At 39.6% G+C, this 25587-nt stretch overlaps 1 protein-coding gene across 3 annotated transcripts in view; it reads left to right on the forward strand.

The window, feature by feature from the left end:
- NEDD4 (neural precursor cell expressed, developmentally down-regulated 4, E3 ubiquitin protein ligase) overlaps positions 1-25587 on the forward strand; it is a 110427-nt gene that overhangs the window by 52023 nt on the left and 32817 nt on the right. For all 3 annotated transcript variants that reach the window (XM_018557558.1, XM_018557559.1, XM_018557560.1), the window contains exons 6-9: positions 10827-10877; positions 14450-14511; positions 19661-19763; positions 24243-24406. In XM_018557558.1, coding sequence (XP_018413060.1) covers positions 10827-10877; positions 14450-14511; positions 19661-19763; positions 24243-24406 — 380 coding nt within the window. The remainder of the gene's footprint in view (positions 1-10826; positions 10878-14449; positions 14512-19660; positions 19764-24242; positions 24407-25587) is intronic.

Raw genomic sequence — 25587 nt, forward strand, 5'->3', positions numbered from 1 at the left:
ATCTCCGCTTCAAACGACTCATTTTCCTGCTTCTTGTCGATAGACACCTATTGAAACCCACGTTTATCACCAGCCTGAGACTAGTTATTTTAAGGAGTAATACACCTGTGTAGTTATTCTAATTGATTTTTACATTGATTTTTATCAAATGGCGATTTTCTTTTAGTTGAGCCTTTAAATATGATGTAAAGTACAATCTCAAAATAAAAATATTAATGAGAAACCGCTTTCTAAATTGTCAGAATCCTGCTTAGTGGGTGCTGGATTACACTTTTTTTTTAAACAGCAAGCAGGTATATGGGGCAGTGGCCTGTTGCATAGTCAGAAATGTACAGTCTATTTGTAATGTGTGCAGCCAGCATAAAGCATAATTGAACCCAAGAACAAAAATTTAATATATTGTAGCTTACCAGTCCTAGGATGTGGTGGCTGCATTAAATTTAAGAAAATATCTGTGGATCTTGTCAGAAATGCAGTATTCTTGTCACTTTCTGTGAGCTGACTTGGAAGCATAAAGCAATGTTGTCTTATATGTGTAATGTAATAGTCCCATTATCCCCATTGAAATGGAGATGAACAAATGCATACAGGTTTGAAGTCCAGCCTGGGTGGAAATTTCATAGATACAGTAGAGGAGTGAGCGTAGCCACCCAGGGACAGGAAGAGTGTTATTCACAGGAGCACCAGGTGAAAATGAAGAAAACTAAAAAGTCTAAAAAAAGAATGCCAATACAAGTACATTATATACACATCTATATATAGATATAGATGTATATAAAACGTATACTCGCGTTACAAAGATATATTATAGTTGTAGACACAATCTTTAGAATATTAATATGTGCCCCTTCACTCCATATATTGTGGAAAATTCATTAGATCTATGTTTGTGTACTGTTACTTATATTTTCTAAGTTTCCACAAAGCTGAAAAAGGTGAAGTTTGGCTTGAAATGGGTAGATGTCTCAAAGAGGGTTACAGGCAGTGAAACATCTGCCCGTCCTCAAATGACTCACATGCCACGGGAACCTACTGCAGTCTTCTTCCCAGCTTGGCAGGCAAACAAAATGTACACACAGTGAAAACTTTGTTTTTCTTTTTCCATAGAAAAGGGAACTCTCAATTCTAGGTCTCGGAGGTTTTAAAAAATTTGGCATGCACTAGGGACCATTTCTGACTTTTGCTGTTAGGAGCAATTACCACGTATTTGTTACCCTTGTGGAGCCCATTTGTGGATGATGATGCTTGAATGAGCTTTACTGATAACTTTAAAGGCATATCCCACTTTTTGCCGAACATATATATGCGTTTATTACTTTTTTTGCATGAGAGACTGCAATGCATTGCAACCATGATCAGTGGACAGGTTCCTGCAGACTGTTCCTTCAGCACCTGTCCATACTGAGGTACAGAGCTTCAGTTATGGAGCTGGAGGAAGTGGTCAGTGGACTACAAATGAGGTGTAGTCACTGCACTTCTACTCTATTTAGAACTATGAGTCTCTATGGGGATAGCCACACGCAGCCATGCCGAGTTAATACTAAGAAGCCTGTAGAGAGTGATGTCATGATTCAGGTGAGGGCCTGTGAAATGGCACCATGTTCCATCCTAAATATGGGTGTAAGATGAAACATGATGATAATGGCAGAATTAGTCTTTTATAATGTGATTTGTAGGCATAGGGTACCCATAAATTAAAGTTGCGAATGATTGGAAGTGGTACAAAGACAAAAATTGTATTCGGTTACCGTTATCTCCTGTCTGTGACCAACTTTACAATGCTTTGCCTTGTCTCGTGCCTATTTGTGTTGTTCCCCTTTTATGCATACCTTTGTTCAAAAGTGAGTACGTGTGCAAATGAATGGTATGTATTTTGACTAAACGTACAACTGTATTACTATTTACTCTAGGTGGTACTAGTAGCCAGCCACCCCATGCCTGTCACTGTCCAGGTCAGAGGAATTCAGTCAGTGAAAAATGTTTTCGCTAATTATTTTGGTATTGGTACTTTCAGTGGACCCCATTAACCTCCAAGCAGCTTTATTAAGTGAAATTGTTAGTGGATGTATGCCTGTACTTGAATTGCCAGATTTGCCTGCCAGCTGTGATTAATTAATTTTTTCATATATGCTAATTTTCACAAACTGAAAAACTCCTACACTGTGGGCATGGTGTGGAACCAGGGACTCTGGGTTGGTTATCCGGCACCCACGGGATCAGTAGATGCGGGATAACTATAGTTTTTGGTTGCTTGAAAGTTAATAATAACTCGCGTAACTCCTGCAACACCCCCCCCCCCCTCGATTCTGCAGCTTACACGTGAATGTAAACAGTGGGCAGAAGCAATAGCCAGACTGATATTGGCTATTTCAAATTGCAATAGCCAATAACAGGCTGGTTATTGCACCCGCCCGCTGGGCAGAGGAGCGAACCTGAAAGAGAAAGTTCTCATCCGCTGCTTTGCTCACTGGGTGGGTGCAATAGCCAGCCTGCTATTGGCTATTCAATTTGAAATGTCCAATAGCAGTCTGGCTATTGCTCCCCTTTGTTTGTATTCTGCTGACTGCGGAACCTAGCTGCCTGCCGGCAGCAAGATGTAAGCAAAGAATTTAGTTAGCAACCACATTTTTAATGTCCTCCTATCTATCAAGCAACCTCGATTTCTTTTTTTTGCCGGTTGCTTGAATGCAGGATTATGGGGAGTTTACTGTATAGTCAAAAAATAGCCAGTGGCCATTGCAGTGCACAAACCCCATTAATGCCTAAAATGTTTTTATAATGAGTATGACAAGTGGAGATTGTGAAGACATGCTCATCAGTTTATGGGTTATGTGTGTGTTATTACTGGATTGTTACAACTTTATCTGATCACTTTGTGTATAACAGGTTGCACATTTGCTCAATAAAGCGAGTTTGTTTCACCCTGCACTTGTTTTGAGCTAGTGACTGGGTGGACTGGGAGCTAAAGATCATCGGGCGGGCTGCAGCACCTCCTCAACAAGGAAGACTACAGCAGCAGGAAGACTACAGCGGGGTCCGTCACAGAATTTACCATACAAAAGTCCCTTTAAGATGTCTATGTATGTGGGGTACAAAACCATATAACTTGTATAGTAAAGTAAAAGAAAGTGCCATAATGTAGCAACCAATTATATTATACCGGTCTCTGGTATGCCTGTAGTAACGTGAAATGTGATTGGTTGGTCTAGGTTACTGTAATGAGCACACCATCACTGATTTTTTTCTGTCTTATTATATAAGCCTATGTAATTAATCCATTGATGCATCCAGTTTCAGTCATGTCTGTGAAAATACTTAATAGTACTAAAATTCTAAGCTCTGAGAAGTCCTAGGCTTTACTCTCAACTGGATTATGGTTTTCCCAGTTTCAACTTCGATGTATGCAATAAATGTCTATACTATAGTTCTAGAACATCCACAGCTGATACCTAGTTGCTTTGGCTTGCTGCATACCTGTTACCTGCATTGTTTAATTGTACAACTATCTAAAGGTGCCCATACACTGCACGATTCTCGTACAAGAATCGCGGGAAATCCCACGATCGTACGAGAATCGTGCAGTGTATGGAAGGCGTGCGACCGTTTCTACTGTACGGTCACACGTCTTCCGTCGAACCAGCATGCTAGAAAACCCGCCGGGAATCGTACGATTCTCGGCGAGTTAGTGGCAAGCTGGTTCTACAACTGCCGAACGGGCCGGTGTGCGCACGCGCACACTGCCCGTTTGCAGTCATCGTAAGCTCGCCCCTCATTACAGTCATCGTAAGCCTAAGGTCTTGCGATGGTTGTACAGTGTATGGCCACCTTTAGTGTGCCATGGAAGGCTTAATCTGTGCAACACCTGTAGGTCAACTGTGTCAAATATTGATATATTCAAAGTAGTGCGTTGTGTAAAATTGTGACAGCCAGATTTATTTTTAGAGCTAGTGGAGAAACATTCTGTGTTGATTAAAATAACTGCTTGATGGCCATTCCTACTGTGTCTTCTGAGAAGCCATTTATGCAGTGGAAGCCCAGAATGTACGGTTATGTCTGGGACGTTTTAGCAGAAAGAATGTTGGTCTATAAAAGACATCTATTGAGTCTGTATTTTTATAAGCAAGAGCAATAGTCCACATCTTTGTTTATTTTTTGCTGTGCGTGATGTTATTTTTATGCCCTCCAACAAAAATTGAGTTCTTCTGCCCTGCAACTATAGACTTCTGTGTGAAGACCAGCCAAGCCTACATCTACTATAGGCAAAGCCTTTAAAAAGGCAAACCATATGGGCGGATTGATTTTGTGCATGTTGAAATAGCACATTTATTGAAAAACTGTCATTCACTTTGTGACGGACTGAACCGTCACTGGTGCTGTTGGAGGAGCCTGGGGGCTAGCCTCCTTCCAACTGACTATGGACCCGGAACTATGGAGACCCCCCTCGGACTTCTTGGGGTTACAATGAACCATTCTACCAGGTTTATGTGTGGGGGGATGTACTGTACATGTTCCCTGGCATTACATTTGGATGGCCCTGTGTGTATTATAGGTACAGGCTGTGACTCCAGGAGCACTGAAGGGGGATAATTCTGGACATTGAACTGTTACAGTTTATTGGTCCTTTTGTTGTATTGTGTTAATGATGGGATTAGGATGGCTGATTCTAGGAGTAGCTGACTCCAGGTGTAGATGAGTAAATCACACTATGATACACTCAGGAGATAATCCCATCACATGTGTCTCCTCCCTCCCTATTCATTCATTAAGGCATCGGGGAGGGGGAGTGGATGTTTGCATGCTGTTCATGTTTGATTGCGTTATGTGTTTAGACTTCTTGGACTGTATATATACTGAGCTGGTCTTCAATAAAGCAGATCCCTGTTGGAACTTACATACAGCCTGCCTGGTGTTTGTTCTGAGCTGGATTCGAACGGCACATAGCTGTAGTTCGAATCTCGGATTATCGGACGATCGAAGAATCAGACGTTGCGGTCTGACGTCTGATCCATTAGTAGCAGAGGAGTGCCGGGAGAGTGGAACCGAGCGAGCAAGGGGCTCGTTACACACTTTAATAAGGAAAGTTGCAAAGAAAAATATTTCAGCGCTCTGAATGACCTTGCGTATAACACCTCAGAATAAGACTTTGTTGAAGGCTTTGGTAATTAGCAGCCACAGGTGTGTACGCTTACTGTTTTTCTTTCCAGACTTGAGGACAAGGTGCCCTAATGTTCGTAAGTAAACAGTTCACAGATGCTGGCAATGTGCTCTTGCCACAATGTTATATATTAGTAGCACCTTTAATTGTATTTAAAGGAAAACTGGATTGAGAAAAATATTTAGGCTGCTATTGCTGACCTCTCCTTTTGAATAGACTAGTTGCCTGGCTATCATGCTGATGGCTTGAATACTTTGTCACTGACAGGTAAGTAATAAGGAATTCTAACTTGTCATGTGATTTTTTTTTTTTCCTGCATGCATGTCCTGGTCTGGGACCCAGCCAGTGATGGCCCTGCAGCTAGCACTTTGAGAGAGAGGCCAGGAATGGTAGCCCACAAGTTTTTCTGTAACAGATGTACTCTAAAGTATCGGTCCATCTAAAAGTAATACAGTTATTGGTAGAGTTTCCTGGGCAGAGGCATCTAGCTCTTGTCTCTGTTTTCTGCCTACCTTGTGGTTTTGGGTGTTCCCACACCACATTGTTGTTCCCTCTCTACCATTTGCATTGTTCTGTTTAATTGCTGTGGCAGCAAGTTCTCCACCATTGGAATCTCATTGCTCTGTCTTTTCTGAACTATGAAAGTACAATAAGATTGTTTAGTACTGGTCACCGAGATTTGTTTCCCCAGTTTTCTTTTGCTAACCTATTTCAGTTGGTCTGGATAGCAATGGAGAGAGATAAATGAAACTCTTTGAGGGCTCCCTAGATCTACTTTCAATTTAGAGCCACGTGTCTTCAGATATAGCACTTTAAAGTGACATTAAAGTCAAAAACTCCCCCCAATGCTGCTTTAAGGACTTACCTGAAATGATGCCTCTTGATCTGATCATCTTCCTTCCAGTAGTTTTCAGGGGTCCCTCCAGTGCTGGTGCCGGTCTCTGATCCATCGCTGACTCTTGTCCCTTCCTGTACCACCGAGCCTGTGCGGGTGCACGGTGCCTGCATTGACTTACCCTGTGTCTCTCCTCTTCTCCCGGCTGAAGATCTCTACTGTGTATGTGGCCGCCCCATGATCCTTTGCGGCTGCCCGAGAATCTTCAGCTCTTAAGACGGCAGCACGCGGCGGAGACACAGGTTAACCCTTTTTTTATTAAATTTTTTGCATATATCTACTGCTTGCTAGCAGCAGATATATGCAAAAAAAGGGGTGGGTTTAATGGTCCTTTAATTGTAGTATGATGCCTTCAAGGCATACATTCCTAAATAGGCAAACCATATGGGCAGATTGATTTACTGTAACTTGTGGGTTGCAATCTAGACAGTGGTTTATGATCCTTTACCAAGTGGCTTGCAGTTGGACAGGTTGGATATGCAGAAGACACATAGAAACATGTTCTCTAATAGGATAATAATGTGATGATGGTTTCTACTTCTGTTAGTCTCAGCAACAAGGTCAGCTCACTAAGGAACCGAGTCATTTTGGCTTATAACACTGTAATTTGTTGCTCAGCTGGTGAATATGATATGCCGTGCATAAGAGGATACATCGATACAATGTTGACGTGTTTTGTCTTCAAGTGATATAAATGTTTATATTTTAGTTATTTGGTGTATGTACTCTTGTGGGCAGTTTTTTATGTGTGGTTATGGTGATCCTTAGAGTATTCTGGTTATGTTTGTTAGGGTCAAGATTAGGGAAGTAGAAGGAATGATCATTTGTGAAGGTCTTTTTTGTAAAACCTCTCTCAAACAACAGTTTTGTTTTAGCTTTACATACCGAGGAGGCAGCTAGAACTTTTGTCATAGAAAATGTTTCTTCATTGGATAGTTAACCCCATGTTTCAGAATTTTACCAGACTCTTATATGTCTTTAAAAAACTAAATATCATATATAAACCTTTTTTGTTTAAGTAGTAGTAGTTTTAAATGTTATTAGCAACAGCAATCATTTTCACAGACTGCAGTAGATATGTGGAGACCTTTGACAGTGCATTTGGTAAGATTTTGCACTTTTCAGGAGCTTTAAAATACCTTTCTCCTAATAGTTATGCCAGAATAATATTATATATAGATTCATAATAAAGGTTTTTGATGTATACCACTACACATACAGTATATCTTCCAAGAGATGTTTTCTAGCCTGGTGCCCAGCCTTTGACCTGAGTGCCTCACGTGGCCCTGTGTACCCTTTCATATGGTAAATTGTGTTTTTCTTATCTAGTTGCTTACTCAGGCCAGGGAAGGGAACATATTCTTTATATTGTCTTCTGGTAGTTAAATGGTTTGGTTTATTTCTTTCACGCGATCTTATTTTTTTCTGTATTGTAAAGTTTTTTTTTCTTCTTCTGATCTTTTATTATGGATCTTGCTTAGTGGCACAAGTAAATTTTAAAAGGGCTCAAGAGAGCAAAAATATGGGTACATCGATATATACAATGGGGTGTAATAAACATGCTCTTTAACAGTCTCAAATATTGTGTCCTGAATATTGTGTGCAACTCTTTAGTGATGTCAGGAGCCCTATTTATGGCCCCCTATAGCGAGAAGGTTAACCAACGCTGCTTTTAACTATATAAGGTAAAGTCGACAGCTTCACCTTTTCAGATTTGAAACTCTGCCTAATGTTCTTGTCTAACCTGTAAAAATTGATTCATGCTCCATATCAAATCAGTCTTTATTATCTTGCAGCTTTTTTTTTATTTGACTGTAATAACAAATGTTATTGCAATTGTATTATCTAGTTTTGCTGAAATATTTTTATAAACCAGTGTTCACTGCTAATGCATTCACCATGTGGCATTAAATGCCAGTGATACAGATTTCATGGCAATTTAAGCTGATTTGTACTATAGTTCTTGTAAGGCAAATGCAACAGTGTTTTACTATACAAAAGACTTAAAATCCATTTTCACCTTTGCAGAGGTATTTTTAAAAAACATGCCAACAATGTACACTAAACGTACATGAACCAGGCATATGCAGTTGCTGCATATGAACACAGAAACCTACATTTTTAGTTAGCTTTACTGTTGTCCGGACAGTGTATTGTTTTTAAAGACAAAGCTGGTGTTTAGTGATCGTGTTACAAGGAGTTACAACCTGCTTTACAACCCGACCCTGGTGTCAGACTGAATTATCTGGGGAGAGAATTTTGCTAGTCAAGAAAAAAAAAACATATTCAGTTAACCTGTGATAAATTTCAAGATATCTGATCATGGTCCAAAGGGACTGGTCAGGGAAACAGAAGTTCCTGTATTGTTTAAATTAGGGATGCACTGAAAATTCAGTGTATCCCTAGCTTCTCTGTTCCCCGTCTGTGTACCTTCCGAGGCAGAGCCGGCGCCCAGTGGGGAGGAGAGAAGCGGGCGGTGATCGTTGCAGGAGGCCGAGCTCTCCTCCCGGCTCAGCCTCCTGTGTCTGGATGGAGAGCAGTGCGGGGTGGTGACAGCTGTGATCTGTCAGTGGGGGAGGAGAGCTCTGCCTCCTGTGACAGATCACAGCACTCTCCATCCTGACATAGGAGGCGGAGCCGGGAGGTATTGGAGGAAAGCCCCTCCTCCTGTGTCAGGATGGAGAGCAGTAAATGGAGGAAAGCGATGTGATCTGCACAGAAGGTGGAGCTCTCCTCCCCCACTGGCCGCCCCCCAGGGTGGAGAGCCGTATGCAATCACTCAGCGATCAGCTGATTAGTGAATGTTTGTAAATAACTGGACATAGTACGATTACTGTGCCCAGTTATGAATGCATGGGAAGTGATCTATATCAGTTCCTGTTCATTCATGGTTGTGGACATAGTAAGTACACTATCTCCACAATGTATGATTGAACAGGAGCAATCAGTATAGAGGATTCCTGTTAATTTATAACAGGGGATGCAGAAAAGGACATTAAGGGCTCTGTGTTCTCAATCTCTTTTTCTATTTTAAAAGGGAAATATCAGGCGTATTTTTAGACCCCTAATATTTCCCTGAAGCCCCCAACGGTAAAGTAAAAAAATAAATAGTTGAAAAATAATTAAATTTTAAAAAAAGATTGCAAAAAAAGTCATTTTTTCTGTTTCAGCCTGACAATTTTTTTTATTTTCTGTTTCGGTCTCAAAATTCCATTTGGTGCATCCCTGGTTTAAATAGTACAATAATAGTTTTAGGTGCTTTCATATTGACTACTCTGAATATTCTGCCTGTGGTTCCTTCTCCATCCTTGACCTGTTGCAGTTACTTTTTTGGATGTTTGAGTGCAGATGAGGCACGGCCCGGGCATATTGTCAAAGGATCTGAAATAAGAAAGAAAGAAAGATGAGTGAAATCTGATAACATGTTTTGAATAATAGACAGTTTTCTTCCATATACCTTCAGTTAAAATAAAACCCAGAACATTCTGAATAAGTCATGAAGCTGCAGGGCTCCTTACCCACTCTTTGTAGTCAAGATGACATGGACAATGCACCTGGCTACTTCTTGCTGCTGAAAGAAAGATGAGTGAAATCTGATAACATGTTTTGAATAATAGACAATTTTATTTCATATACCTTCACAAACATTTCTTTCACAAACATTAGACATCAGTTTTCTTTGGTAGAGCCCGAGGCACACAACTTTAGGTCACTGTTACTGTAGGCCATCATCTTTGTAGAATGCAGTGCCCATGTGTTTCAATCCTATCCCTGATACATATGTCTTTTATCCACTAATGAGCTATATCTTTAGTTGGCTACTTTGAGGAAAGTCAAGTATTGCTCTGGAAATTTGCTCCATACCACATCCATCTGTCAGCAATCGGGCTACCCTAGTTCTTGCAAGTTTGTAAACAGGAGCGTTATTCCCAAACACATCCACTGTCACACCGAGAACTCTGACATTAGTACATGTGTATTGTATACTTAATAGTATTACCAGTTCACTGACTGGTTTCACTTGTTTCCCTTGGAATTGCTATTTAAAGCTTTTTGTGCTGTAACACTCGTGCTAATAAGGGACATGCTGATAGGAGGCAATAGCAGAGTGACTGAGACTTTAGCTCATCAATAATCCTTCTCCTTTGTTCTCCTTTGTTCACTGTTCTGTCACAGGGTGGGGGAGGGACAAGATCTGTAAAGGTGGCCATACACTGTACAGCCATCGCAAGACCTTAGTCTTGCGATGGTTGTAAAAAAAACGTTGTAAAAAAAACGTACAATCTGCCCATCTTGGACAGGCAGATCGCGCTCTCGATCATCACAAGCCCGCCCCCCTTAGGAGCGGGCTTCCGATGACCGCAATGCTGAACGGGCAGTGTGCGCGTGCGCACACCGGCCCGTTCGCCATTTGTCTCCCGAGCACCGTTCAAACCACGTCTGCGTTCACACTGTTCGATTCTCGTACGATCGCGGGATTTCCCGCGATTCTCGTACGAGAATCGAGCAGTGTATGGGCACCTTAAGTGTTACCTTACTGTAGCAGAGAAAGGCATCCTGTCCAGGCAGACAGGACTGTGCCATGTGGCAGAGCTTTGTAAATCTTGGAACTGGATGTACAGAAATAGGAATCTTAGCAGTTAAGGCAGATCCATTGTATGCATTTTATTTGTTTGTATATCTGTTTGCCTGAAATTTTGCCTTAAATATGCTGCAGTACCATTCAAGACAACCCAGTTCCAGTGATTTCTAATGATATTTATTTTTCATTTGTAGACCAGAGATGACTTTCTTGGTCAAGTGGATATTCCTCTTTACCAGTTGCCGGTATGTAGTGTAATGACATGCGTGAACACTGTACTATAACTCTGTAAACATAATCCATTGATCAAAAGCTTGCATGTTTTTTTTTTTTGCTTCTTTATAAGACCACTAATGCCTGCCAGGCCTGAAATTCTTTCCTTCACACTGAAACTACCACACGGCTTTTGGGATATACAAGAGTATCAGCCTTTGTGAATATAAAAAAAAATGAACCTTATGTAAGCTTAGTGATTTGGAAATCGCCAAGCACTCTACATTGTTTTGCAGACAGCTGCCTCTCCACGTGGTGAAGTAGTTAACTTACAGTAAGAGATGTAGACTGGATGTGCTGCCAGACAGGCGTTTCTCAGAGTGTTTATGACTTTGACTGCATTACAATCTATGTTTTATAGCAGGCATCCTAGGTTGCTTTACCCATAAACCTATACAGTTCATTGACTTATCTAGCACGTTGAAAGTTCAGTAACTGTTTCAGCAGTTTGTAGATTATGTATAAGAGAAGAGTTTTACAATAAAGATAAGCAATAATCTCGACATAAGGGATATAAAAAAAAAAATGCAAAACAGTAAATATAAAAGGAGGAGTATTATGTGACAGAAAATAACAGTGTGTACATAGCCATGACTTAGTATAATGTATAACGTACATGGAAACCATAGCATATTTTGAAGTATGTACCGATACTTTTTCCGGTACTGGCCGATACCAAGTTCTGGTGCTGTGTGCCCAGATTATCAGGAAGCCAGGCAGCGCCAGCATGTGAAGCCGGTGTTCTTCTGCTAGAACACCAGCTTCACAGGAAGGCGGGCGACAGGTCATGTGATCTGCCATCCGTCTCATAGATGAGCACTGCTTGGTTCACACTTTCCACAGGACATCTTGGAATGGATGTTCCTTAACTCCTTCATGACGGAGGCCTTTTTTTCATTTTTTGTACCCATGTTATATTCCACATTTTAGGCCTGAAAATTACTTAAAACCCCCCAACATTATATATTTTCTGAATGCCAAGACCCTATAGAATAAAATGGTGGTAGTTGCAAATTTTTATGTTGCGCAATATTAGCGCAACTCCTTATTAAACCCCAATATTTAGTGAAAAATTTAATTCAATGCCCCAAAACACAACAAAACACCCATTTTTTTAATATAAAAGATGAGGTTACAACGAGTAAAATGATACCCAACATGCCCAGGTTACAAATTGCGTGCATCCGTAAAACGGCGAAAAACCCCAGTACCCCAAAAAGTCCATAGACGCTTTAAAAGCCCCCACAGGTCATCAATTTAGAGATACCCCAAAATACTGGCCCTAGAATTATTGCTCTCACTCCGGCGTACGCGGCGATACCCAACATGTGTAGCACGTTCGTCGTTTTCATACGTAGGTGCACCCGATGCGTGTTTACGTTGCGACGCACGTGCTCGCGGGGCGGGGGACTTTTAATTTTTTTTTTATTATTATTAGATTTATTTAAATTTAATTTAAAAAACTTCTTTAATAAAAGTGATTGGGTGGCTCTACAGCTGCCCCAAATCACTTTTACATTAAAGCCCTCAGCCAATTGAACAACCTCTTAATCCCTGGCGCTGGACCCCACTCCTTGCCCAAGCGAAGTAGCACATCATTGTTATATAGTATATGTAAAGGTCCTTGGCCTCCAGACATAATTAGGCCACAGCTCTATGATTATTAGCCTTATGAGTAAGCATGGTAATGTGAAACAAATTAAGGCTGTTGGATGCTGTCTCTGCCAATGATTTAGATAAAACTGCACATCGTTCTGCCTTGGCGGCCATTTTTCCCTTAACAGAAAATGAATACCTAATCTGGCAATAACCAGGATTTCCCATAACTGTGGAGAGATTTCCAGTCACTTCCTGTTATGTCCCTTGGAAAGATAGGGGAAGTAAAGAAAAATCTTCCCAAAAAAACCCTATGGGGCTTGTAACCAAACTTAGAAATTGTTTTGGCCGTAGATAGAGTTTAGAGTGCACGTGAACCCCAGAAATTTATTTTTCTTCACACTTCTCTTCCTTCCCCCCCCTTTTTTTTTTTTTTTTAAATATACAATTAAAAGGTTTTTTTTTTATTTGTTTGATAAGTGAAAAAATATACCTGTTGGCTCTCCCTAAAATCTTGTCATCTGATAACATCCTGTGCTCTTTGCTGACTCTTATCGATTATCATTGTTTACAGTTTTCTCTGTGTACTACAGAACTCATCCCTCCTAAGAGGAGAGGTGGAAGTTTTTTGTAGTCCTAAAGCACTTTCTGTCCTAGGGTGACAATGCTGCTCTTCCATAATAGATACTGTACAGTAAGTGAAAATATAGGGTATAAAACGAATGCAGCCGCTACATGAAAGGAATGCTAAGCTGCAATGTACCGTATATACTCGAGTATAAGCCGAGATTTTCAGCCCATTTTTGTGGGTGAAAAGTGCCCCCCTCGGCTTATACTCGAGGTACCTAATTTTAGCCAAAAAAACTGGGAAAAAGTATTGACCCGAATATAAGCCGAGGGTGGGAAATGAGGCAGCTACTGGTAGATAGATACCATTAAAATACATTAATATTTATTTAAAAGAAAAATAACCTAGCTCTGTAAGTGGAAAAGGGGGTACAGGGCTACATACAGATCATTTAATACATTCATGTTAGTATAATTGTAAATGTATTGTCTGCACTGTATTAGCAGTATATACTCTATATAGAGTATATACTGCTAATACAGTGCAGACAATACATTTACAATGATCCTCTGCTAACATGAATGGGTTAAATGATCCGTAGTACATGATATGTAGCCCTGTACTATGGATCATTTAACCCATTCATGTTAGCAGAGGATCATTGTAAATGTATTGTCTGCACTGTATTAGCAGTATATACTCTATATAGAGTATATACTGCTAATACAGTGCAGACAATACATTTACAATGATCCTCTGCTAACATGAATGGGTTAAATGATCCGTAGTACATGATATGTAGCCCTGTACTATGGATCATTTAACCCATTCATGTTAGCAGAGGATCATTGTAAATGTATTGTCTGCACTGTATTAGCAGTATATACTCTATATAGAGTATATACTGCTAATACAGTGCAGACAATACATTTACAATGATCCTCTGCTAACATGAATGGGTTAAATGATCCGTAGTACATGATATGTAGCCCTGTACCCCCTTTTCCACTTACAGAGCTAGGTTATTTTTCTTTTAAATAAATATTAATGTATCTTAATGGTATCTATCTACCAGTAGCTGCCTCATTTCCCACCCTCGGCTTATATTCGGGTCAATACTTTTTCCCAGTTTTTTTGGCTAAAATTAGGTACCTCGGCTTATATTCGGGACGGCTTATACTCGAGTATATACGGTATTCCTTTTTTGCGCTTGGACATTTTTAATGAGTTTTAGTTTTTTTATGACTATGGAATTGTTTTTCTTAAGTTTTTTTTTTTTTTTTTCTTTCTGTAAATTTCTAATATTTCAAGCAGATTGCTTATATGTATAAACTAGCTGCCATTTTAGATGGTCTTACCAGTTATCACTTGTTTATTCAGACAGAAAATCCCCGGTTGGAGCGACCATATACATTTAAAGACTTCATTCTTCATCCCCGAAGGTAAGCAGAAGAGCCATGCACAACCCTTCTTGTCTCACCACAGATGATTGTTCTAACTGTTCATCTGTATAGTATATCTATCCAGCTACTGGTTAGTGTTTAAGACTACCTCTGTACATTGTTTTAATGGCTTCTTTGGGGGCAAATTCCTTAGCATTTTAAATTTGTTGACTCAAAATAGGCTATTTTTACCAGATGGAATGGACCACAACAGATAACATATCTATGTTCATTGTTTTACCTGCCAAAAATGTGTCATTTTTCTTTAGCCAATTTTATGATTTAACCATCTTTGCCACATACACAACCAGGGTGATCACTTTGGCAGTTCATGGTTCATTTTGACTGTTTCCTGACTCAGCTTCCTTGATCACCTCCCAGCAGGTCAGACAGAAGTGCTGGTTCTGGTCCAGCTGTCAATCAGCAGAGAGGTGACGTGGGAAATGGTGTTGCTGTACAGTATAGCAGGTGTGTGTATATAACAGTACTGTCTGTACAGAATTTCAAATCGTTTGGCAGATAAAACAATAAGAATGTACCTATTCAAAGCATGTGTTTAGCTGTTTGTCTGGCGTTCGCCTTTAACTAATGCCACAAGATATTAAACAGCACATGGAATCTCATATAAAACAATGGAACTTTGCTAAAACCTATGAAGTTGTTTTTATATTAAAGGTTTTTATAAGGTTATTATAAGTTACAATAACTTATAATATGGCTTTTTAAATTGTATTTCAAATAAAAACATTTGTATATGTAAAGCTTCATATGCAAGTATATTTCATGTTTCAGAAAATATGGTTTATATAATACATACCAGAGTTATGTGACTTGACGTTGTGTGTTACCAACTTTCACAGCACTGAAAAATGGCCTGGTAATGCAGGGGGTTAACATGCCGGTACTGAAGTGGTGAATGTTTTGGCACATAATCTGTAAACTATATTGGTTTTAACTGATTAGTAATGTATGCCTAAAGTCAAAGGTTGACTTTAGTTTTGATGCTCCTTCTCGCTGGTGTGAGCCCTGGCTGACCACTGGTTCTCTTGGTTCCCTAAACCGCCACAGGTTTGTCTGACTTTTCTGCTTCTACAATGTGACTAATGGTGGATTCTGTGTGGTGTAGAAGCACTGATTGGCTCCCCAGGAAGAGTACCATCACTTTTAAATGCCAAAGGACCTAACCAATACCATTTTTGGCTTTATTTTTCTTTTTTTTTTGCTTGCAATAGCTGTGCCAGCCTAATAAAATGAATCATCTTAATTTTAAATTCCAAGTAAAGAGAAAAATATGTTATGCTTCCAGTACAGCTGTCCAGCCATGCTGGATTTCGTTCCCATGTCCTACCTTGCAATTTTGAAAACTATGCAGACTGTTAAAAAGTCAAGGGATTCAGTTCCAGAAAAGTCCAGAAGAATGTGAATCTGCAATAAAGTGCCACCTGCTTCACTGAATTATCCTATTATCTCAGGCAATGATAAATATTACATTCTGTTCCCAACATTTTTTTTGCAAGAATAAGCACATACCCTTAGTTAACCCTGTTCTATCAGTAGTGGTTGTAGCTTGGGTTTTATGTATCGTAAAGTGATTCTTCTGTGTTTCTTATGATTCATTTTAAATTGACTATATAAATAGGAATATCTTTTTAAATTCATGTATACAGAATAAGTGATAAATATATTTTTCATAAGAGAAAAGTGTTTTTTTTTCTCTAATTTATCAATTAAACAGCTTAACAGTTTTACTTCTGTTGTTTTTATGTAGGAGGCCTTTTTGCCAGACTTTAAATCCATAACACAGCACTCCTTATGTCAGGCAATGCTTCCAGTGTTTCATAATTCTGGTTTTCTCTGGGCACAGAGATGGAATTTCTTTGCATACTTTCTGACCAAGTTCTGTAGAAGTCTGAAAAACGTTTGCTTAATTCCCTGACTGTTTAATTTGTCTTCATTGCATTTCTGTTTGCATTTGGCTTTTTATTACAGTTACCGCCTATATAAAATAAGTTTGTTTAGAAACGTGCAGCAGGTAAACTCTATGAAGGCACACTCCTTTGCATCAGTGTATTTTTGCTGGCGTACAGAGGAGTTCCAATTTGTTGATATTAACCTTTGCAGTAGAAAAAGTGAAGCTGTTGAAACAGAATTGCTGAATTTTGTGAAGTGTTTAAAATTTTGCTGGTCATCATAGACAGCAGATTATTCTGGTTTAAATTGAAGACAGGCAAGAAGATAAAATAATGTATGCCTTAAAAATGTTGGATTGCATCTTTAAAAAAAAACAACAATAGTCGGGTTTAAATGTTCAGAGCCGAATGTTTGCCTTTAAGCAGCATTGTGTTCAGAACCTTCCTTCAGTGCTACACTCTGCCTCCTGTTCTATAAAGTCCTACTACTTCATACATGGCTGTTACCTTGGCGTGATTCACTCTAGGCCTCTAGGTGATTCACTTGTGAGAAGTTAGGTTTCACCAACAAGAACTCGGGGACGCTGAAGCGATCTCAACCCACAAAAAGAGAAAGGTGGTGGAATCAGAAGTTACTCGCAGGTCAATGCAGGATCCGTTGACTTGCGATTGTACCTCCTGATTTCTTTCCATTCCATTGTGTTCCATCACTCCTTTCTTTTTCTGGAAAGTTTTAGGTAAGGTAACATGTCCTGAGTGGACATAGCTTGCGTTGCATTAACGCACCTTAGCATGCATTGTTGACGTGTTGAGCTGAAAAAAAGTAGAGCATGCTCTTCTTTTTTCTTTTCAACGCAATGCAGTGGTGTGAACTGTCCCATTCAAGTAAAGATAGTAGTCACCAGCACTCACTTGTAATGTGCAAAAAGGATTGCACATTATGTCGCCCTGATGAAGGGACCCTGCGCGGCCCCCGAAACGTTGACTTCTTGACGCATGTGACATATCAATAAAAGTGCTATCCTTTTTGCACATTACATGTGAGTGCTGGTGACGACTTCTTTAGATGGATTGTTACACGGCGGCATCCGTGTCGTCATTTCGAGCACCAATGGATATTTTGTTTGGTTCAAGCAATGTATGGTGTGCAGGTGATTCTCTAACGCTAACTGTCCCATTCACACGCATTAATTTCTTGTTGCCCTTGCGTTACCATGCATTAAAAAAACAGATGGTAACGCAATGGATCCAGTGTGAATGGAGCCTTAAGTCTTAAAGCATGAGTAAAATTAAAAGTGAGGGCACAATTTAAATGACTCTTGTGTTGTTAAATAACTGAATATAATACTCAAAGATCTTTGACTTTAAGGCTGCATTCACACCTGAGCAATTTGTAGCAATCCTATTGTCTTGTATGGTACCTCTTCACATCTGACTGCTGAAGTGCCTGTAGCAAATAGCCTGTTGCTCTAAAGCAGGGGTGCCCATTAGGTAGATCGCGATCTACCAGTAGATCGCAAAGGGAAAACTGGTAGATCCCGATCGGCTCACTGACCTGTGTCCTGTCCTCCTGCGGTACTCGTGCGGCTGAATGTGGCAGATATTGCAGACGGGAAGGAGAGAGGAGAGGAGACTTGGGAAGCTGCTGCAGTGGAGGTAAGAAAAGACAGACAGGGGAGAGACAGCAGAGAAAGTGAGAGAAGAGACAGCAGAGAGAGAGAAGAGACAGCAGATAGAAACAGGGGAGAAAGAGAGGAGAGAGCGCAAGGAGAGAGAAAAGAGAGGGCCGGTTGACTTCAATACACTTCCCCGCCCCTGAATGCAGGTGTTTTTTCCTTGGTAGATCTCATTGCGCTCGTCATTTGAAAAGTAGATCTCCAGATGAAAAATTGTGGGCGCCCCTGCTCTAAAGTATTTTTCAGGCAGAATCAAGCATTTTGGCCCTTTAGACTTTAATGGGAAAGCCTGAAAAACGCTTGACAAACTGGTGTTTTTCATACGCTCCCATTTAAAAGTCTATGGGGCCAAAAAAAGCTTGTTTCTGCTTTGACACTTCAAGTAGAACATACAAACACTTGCAAAATGCAGGCGCAAACATGCAAAAAAAAGAGAATGCCTGTAAATCACCTGGCTACTTTGAGGCTTAGGTGTAATTGCAGAGTTAAGGGACCCATACACTCTGCGATTTATCGTTCGGAAATCGAACACGAACGTGGATTCCAACGATATTCGATCAGTTGATAGGAACCCAACAATTTGAATTGCTGTACTTCTGGTCGAATTTCCTCGATCGGTCAGACTGGAAAACTTTTTTGAAAATCGATGGATTGGTGGCGTTTTCATTAAAAAAAATCACAAGAACACTGCACATGCGCAAACGAAAATCCGTTTTGTTGATCGACAAAATTCGGTGAGTTAGTATTGCTAACAAACGGTTTTTTAAATAGACATTGGACTATGCATGACGGGGTATTCCAGCCGAAATCAAATGAGGGTTCGTATTAAACGATAACCGCAGAGTGTATGGGCACCTTTATAAGGGAATTTTGCTACCCTCAGCTGCCTGTTTGAACAGATATTACATAGGCATTGATCACATGGTTATTTTCAATGTAAAGGATTTTGAGGGACAGATGTCAGGAGATTATTCATGCTAAGCTTCTGCCCAACATGGTCCTCTATGGTCCTTATGTATGCAACGTCCTGGCAGTAATCAGTTAAATGGGCAACAAAGTGACACGGAATTCCCTTTGTTAATGAAATGTAAACTTTGGTGAATATGTAGAAAAAAGAAAACGTAATTTTTGACTTGAGGTCTACATTGAGCACTGGAACAGTAGATAGTTGACCAGGTACCTACTTTCCCTACCCTCTAGTTTGATAATATTACTGCTAAATGAAAGGTGAACTTTAATTGCATACACCATTCTAAAGATGGGAACTTGACCTAAAATACTTCTTGCTTATTACTTTGATGGCTTATTAGCAATGACAAACCATGACACGACCGTTAAGTGATTTTCTTGCAGACTCTTCTTTTTGCGTGGCCACATTTTTTTCTTCTGAAAGACAGAGCAGCACAGTACAGTACACACTGGCTAGTACTACATTTAATGAGGTCTTTGTGACAGTTTGTTTATAAAATGGCTAAACACTGTAGCTTTCTATTGCTTGTTATTATAGAGGTGTTAGTATAAACATGTCTTATATAATGAGTAATGTCTGTTTTCTTTTAACAGTCATAAATCTAAAGTCAAGGGAAATCTTAGGTTAAAAATGACTTACTTACCGAAAAACAGTGGATCAGAAGACGAAAATACAGAGCAAGGCGAAGAGATGGAGGTTGGTTGCATAACTTTAGTTATTTATATGCATATATATATTTGATGATTTATGCCACTGCGCTCTAGACTTAAAATGAAATGCAAAAGCTTCTGAAATCTTAACTATTTTCTTATAATTGCAGCAAGCCATTTATATATATTATGATATCTTTAACACATCTGTCTGGTAAAACAGGAATTCATTTATAGTATTAATCAATTCTTGTCCTTTTTGAAGGATTGATGACTGCTTAGTACTAGAAACTATTAGTTCTTAGAAACTAGAAAAAAAAATGAAAAACGCATGAACTCATTCACTATAGTAGGTGCTTAAAGCGGAGTAACTTTACAAGAGTAAATGCATGAATACATTCCTGGCATGTCTCAATATACAGCAACAGAATCATTTTTGAGTAATATTATTATTAAAAAGCTGCCTTTGAGCTACAGACAGTGACTTTGCCTAAGCTGAGATGATGTCAACAGTCTGTTGCAAGCAGGAGGAAAATTTCCTCAGTTTCCTCTCCCTTAGTGATCGAACTGCAACATTTTAAGTTTGTAGCAAGTCACAATGAGAGGAAATACACAATGTTGTGTATTCTGTGAACCATTCACAAATTACATGGCATTTTGTGAATGGCCAAAGTAGAAAGGGGGGGCAGTAAAACAACACCTAGCACATTCTTCTATGAGGCCCACAGCTTTCATATCTGAAAGAGGGCAGAATTACAGCAGTAGCCAGAGCCATCCCCAGGCGGCACTGACACCAGACACTAAGACTGCTATTTTGGTGTGTCCCGGGAAATAGTATTGTACAGCCATCCCACCACCCTGCTGCTCCAAGGTATCAGGATTGCAGCGTACAGCCTGGTGATTGAAAAACAATGTGTTTTTCAATCACCAGTAGCAGAGCTGCATAATGTTCACCTCCTCCTATGCAGCCTGCCCTGCTCCACTCATAGACCAGCTTACTGAGGCTGAAGGAGAATGGCAGCAGGTGTGTAACCGTAAAAAACAGGCCACTTTAGGTACATCTGACATGGGCGCATTATCATTATCCCCTAAGAGAAGCAGCAAGGTGGCAGGATCTACCTCTCTTGTTTGGCTGCAGAACTGAAGAAGGGGGTTATGATTATCTACAGTATATTCACCAAGAGGAGGGCAAGGCATCTGCCCCTGGCAGGAGCTGTGCTATCCAGTAGAAACAAAAGTACTAAATTTATGTTATTATATTAACCACTTGCTGACCGGGGTGTTTGATGATAACCACAGGAATTCTATTCGTGACATCAGGATCTATGCTGCTCTGTGTATTTCTCTTAAAGGAGACTATACTGGATTCTGAAGTATTGCAGTACCCGGAGGAAAGTGGCTTGTCTCAAAATAAATAACAACATACTTCCTTACTATGAGATATGAACCTACCGCCTAGCTTACACCCCTAATACTTATATAATTATATGCTGATCTCTACATGGTGATGTTTCAAGTGGACTATATTTCATATATTTATCCATTATAAGCTCTACTTGGTGCTCTACTCCCTGTGTTTTAATTGTTTTTATCTGGGTTGCTGGGAATTGTTTTAATAGTTTTCTATAGAATGTATTAAAGATATGTTTTTTGAATATGTCTATATTATGTGATCATTGAGGAAATTTGTTTTTACAGAGACTCCTTGGGGGTCCCACCACCCTTTATGTAGGTTGCACATTTTTCAATGTTTCAAAACAGTTACGTTGCTGTATATATATTGCATCTGTGTATATAGATGTTTGCCTGGAGTTTAGCTTTAACTACAGTTGTCATTCGGTACACTCTTTTAAAATAGCAGTAGCTGCTGACTACATGTCCCAGCTAGTGCCTCTGATACTGCTTTTAGAACACTCTGTAATACAATGGTATTACAATGCTTCTGCGTGCCCCGATCCAACCCCCAAGAAGAAAAAGTGTAAAAAAACAAAACTGAATATAAAATGATCTCCGTATCACATCTGAGGGTGTGATGGCAGCTAACTTGTTCCCACAGGGGCTTCTGCACACAGTGGTTACAAACTTTCCTCTGCTGCCATGCATCGGATATCAACAGAGCAAGTTGCAAATTATTTCAAATATGCCTTAGAGTTTTTTGTAATAAATCATAAATACATAGCTGGGCAAAAAATTGCTATTTGAAATGAAAATGGCAAACGCAGAACTTAACAAAAAAAAGGCTGCGTTTGACCCACTTTGCCTGTAGTTCAGACGCACCTCAAAAGGATATCCTGCATCCAAGGAAACTCCGCACAATACAAAGCAGGTCAAACACAGCCGCTGAACTGCCATGTGTACTGCTGAGTAAAAGTCATTGGGGTCTGACGTGCGGTCTAAATGTAAAACACAGGAAAACAGTGCCCATCAATGTAAGCCCTTAAAGTATAATTCCACTTTTGCAGCCACATTTGAGAAATGCCCACTATATAATTATGTGTTCCCATTCACACAGCATACCTAAAAATAAGGTAAAAAATATTTCTTTCCTTTATAGTTATTTCTTTGGAGCAGGTTTATATATAGAACTCTATAGATGCAGCTTCTATTATCACAAAGGGCCAGCTCACACCATATCCAGTGCGTTGCGGCATGGTTAATTCCGGAACGCACTGGATCACATAAACCAAGCCTCCTATGTTCTGGGGCGGGAGGAGGCGTGGTGGTGCCCCAGAGGGCGTGGTACAGCAGTGCACACGTTCAACTGTCGTGTGATCTAAAAAATCTGTGCGATCGCAGTGTGAGCTGGAGGCGTGTCTGTGGTGCCATTGACATGAATGGCACCATCGCGCCCCAGAATGCAGGAGGCTTGATTTATGCGATCTAGTGCGTTTTGGGCACGAACCATGCAGGAATGCATTGGATATGGTTGAACCAGCTCGACATGTACCACCCATGCCCTGAGATCGTTAACCCTTTGCTGAGAGAGACAGTGTACACATCTTGTTTACAAATGATAATGGAGAGCTGCCAGCACAGTACAGACAGGGTTATTTATGATAAACATAATTCCCCAGCCCCCTCCTTACCATTACAGAAAGGGAAAGCTAGGTAAGATTTTTAAGCAAGTAAAAAAGCAGCAATTTGTAAATATATTTTAAGTTATGGTATGTGAATAGGAACATGTAACAAATATAAAGTAGGCATTACCCCAGTTTGACTTTAACCCTTTCGCTGCCAAGGACGTATGGCATACGGACCTACAAAAGTGCTTCCAGCTGGCCAGGTCAGTATGCCATACGGACCTGGCATTTACAGTTCTACTATAAGCTGATGGTCATAAAGTCCTATGTATTGAATGTAGGCACTGCTTTAAATACCTATGGGCAGTATGTTAGGACAGATAACAAAATGATGAAAATATATTTGGTAAAAAAACAACATATCTCCAAAATGGAATACAAAACGTTCCTGTCGCATGGAGGAGGGGGAAGCTAAATAGGAGAAAAACATACCACGTTCTAAAATTGTTCCACAATAAAATTGTATTTCAATCCTGCATTTTGTGACCTATAACTCCCAAAATAAACTGAAATCCCAGACATATGATATACCCTATAAATCAGGACAAATAAAATAATTTATTATGAATGACTTTCTGTTAGCAACACTAATTATGCACTTCATCGCTACACTATTTACACCACTCTGGTAATGGTGTATAGTTTAGAACTGTTTTTAAATGTGAACATTTGTGCAATTTGCTTCATTATTTTGGTGCATGCAATCAGACATTTACAGAGACTGTCGCATAGCACTTTTAAGGTGATTTAGCACAGCTGGTACAACACCACATAGAACTTTTCTTATAACATTTATAACATTGTTAATTTGGCACATGGAAATTGTGTGTTATTTACACTACAAAACTGACATTTCCTTTTGTCAATAACTAGAGATGCACCGATACCAAATACCGTACTCGGTACAAGTACAGATACTTTTCGAGCTCCAAGACTAGACTAGAGAAAAATTCAAAAGATAGGAGGCAGCTGTCATTTGTAAGGAGCACACAGAGCTCCTGGGATTCGTACATCTCTGTTTTAATGTATGATTTTGTTTTATAAATATAAATAAAGGGATGCACCGAAACCATTTTTACAAGTACTCACAGATACAAGTACTGATACATTTTTGTTAATTGTCATGTGACAGTTTTTCTAAAACAATACAGACTAATGATTTCAGGACAGTGGTAGAACGCCAAAGCTAGGTCCCAGCTACAACCGCTGCAACTCTGGTAGTTCTCATGAAAATGCCAAGTATCGGCACTGGTATCGGTGCATCCCTATAATAACCCCAATGTCCCCAAAAGTTTCTGCCTAGGGATATTCTTTAGAACTGGGCTATACTTTACGGTGTTGTTTTATGCAGCTTATAATGCAATGTTTTGTTAACTTATGATTATAGGACCAATTAAGGTACCACTTCTTCCAATAGTAAAAACTCATGTATGTCTTTCTTTTAGCCCGGCTGGATTATCTTGGACCAACCAGATGTTTATTGCCAGCCACAACAGCAGGAATCTTTTCCACTACCTCCAGGCTGGGAAGAGAGACAAGATATCCTCGGCAGAACATACTACGTCAGCCATCAATTTAAAAGAACACAGTGGCATAGGCCTACTATTCAGTAAGTGATTTAAACAAAATCATCAAGTAAACAATTGTGTCCCAAATCACAGTAGCTGTTCATAATCTTTTACATGTATTTTTCAGATCACTATGATTTTTTGCTTTATAAAGTATTTAATACGCCTATTGACATAACTAGAATTCAGAGGACACCACAGCAAAATCTGGATGGGGCTCTTATCAAGTGGCATGTGGCATAAAGTGTACCCCTATTTACATATACTTTTATATTGGTGGTCAGAGGTGGACCTCCTTTTTACACTTCTTGCCACTGTAGTTTACAAATTACAGGTTGTAACCAGACATTCTGATGGGGTTTTTGGTACAGTTGGGCTACTCATACACTTTCTGTATGCTGAGCCTGCGTTGTGTATCCAAGCAGAAGAGCTTCTTCTTTGTGGTCAGTTGAAACTAAGCTGGTTTAGGTAAGTAGTCTGTGCCTCTCAACACCTAAGCCAACAGTCAAAACAGTGTTTAACTGAGAGGGAAATCCAATAAATACAGCAAGTCAGCAGACATTTTATATAAATGTATTTTTTGGACATGGATGAATTTTCTCTCTGAACTCATACCCCCATGGCAGTTGCCAGGCCCTTAAGCAACTCATATCTTTCACTGGGAGCACTCTGTGCTGAAGTTTTGATGTTGAATTCAAGATTTTTAAGTTTTTCCCTTGAGCCAGCCTCTCTCCCATAAGTCTGCTTACTCTAAAGGAACACATTGATCTTATAGAGCAATAATCCATAGCTTAGTACATGGTACCTTCTAACCTCATTAACAACCTCATTAACCTCTTGACATTCCTGCTTTCTTTTCTAATGTCATACAGTAAGCACAAATGCCAAATGTGGGTGAGAATATCGGGAATACTACTGCTGTGCAATGCAAAAGGCAACAGATGATATTATAGACATAATTGTTTTTTTTCCTGGTGGTAACTCTGCTTTGCTTTCATATTTTCACTTTGTGTCATTATTAGACTTGCAGTGCAATTCAGAGTTTCCCTGAATTCATTATACAAGTGGTAAAAATTATAAATTATATTCTGTCTCAGCTGGTACATGATTCATTTATTTAGGATGCTTCTAAAGTAAGACTCTAGTTCTTTTAAAGTTCTTCTCTAAGAAAAGCTTAATGAGTGGCATACTGGAAACATAATATAATTATTTTATAATTATA

Source organism: Nanorana parkeri, unplaced genomic scaffold (genome assembly GCF_000935625.1).
Source record: "Nanorana parkeri isolate BGI_ZX_2015 unplaced genomic scaffold, ASM93562v1 scaffold290, whole genome shotgun sequence".
Taxonomy (NCBI): domain Eukaryota; kingdom Metazoa; phylum Chordata; class Amphibia; order Anura; family Dicroglossidae; genus Nanorana; species Nanorana parkeri.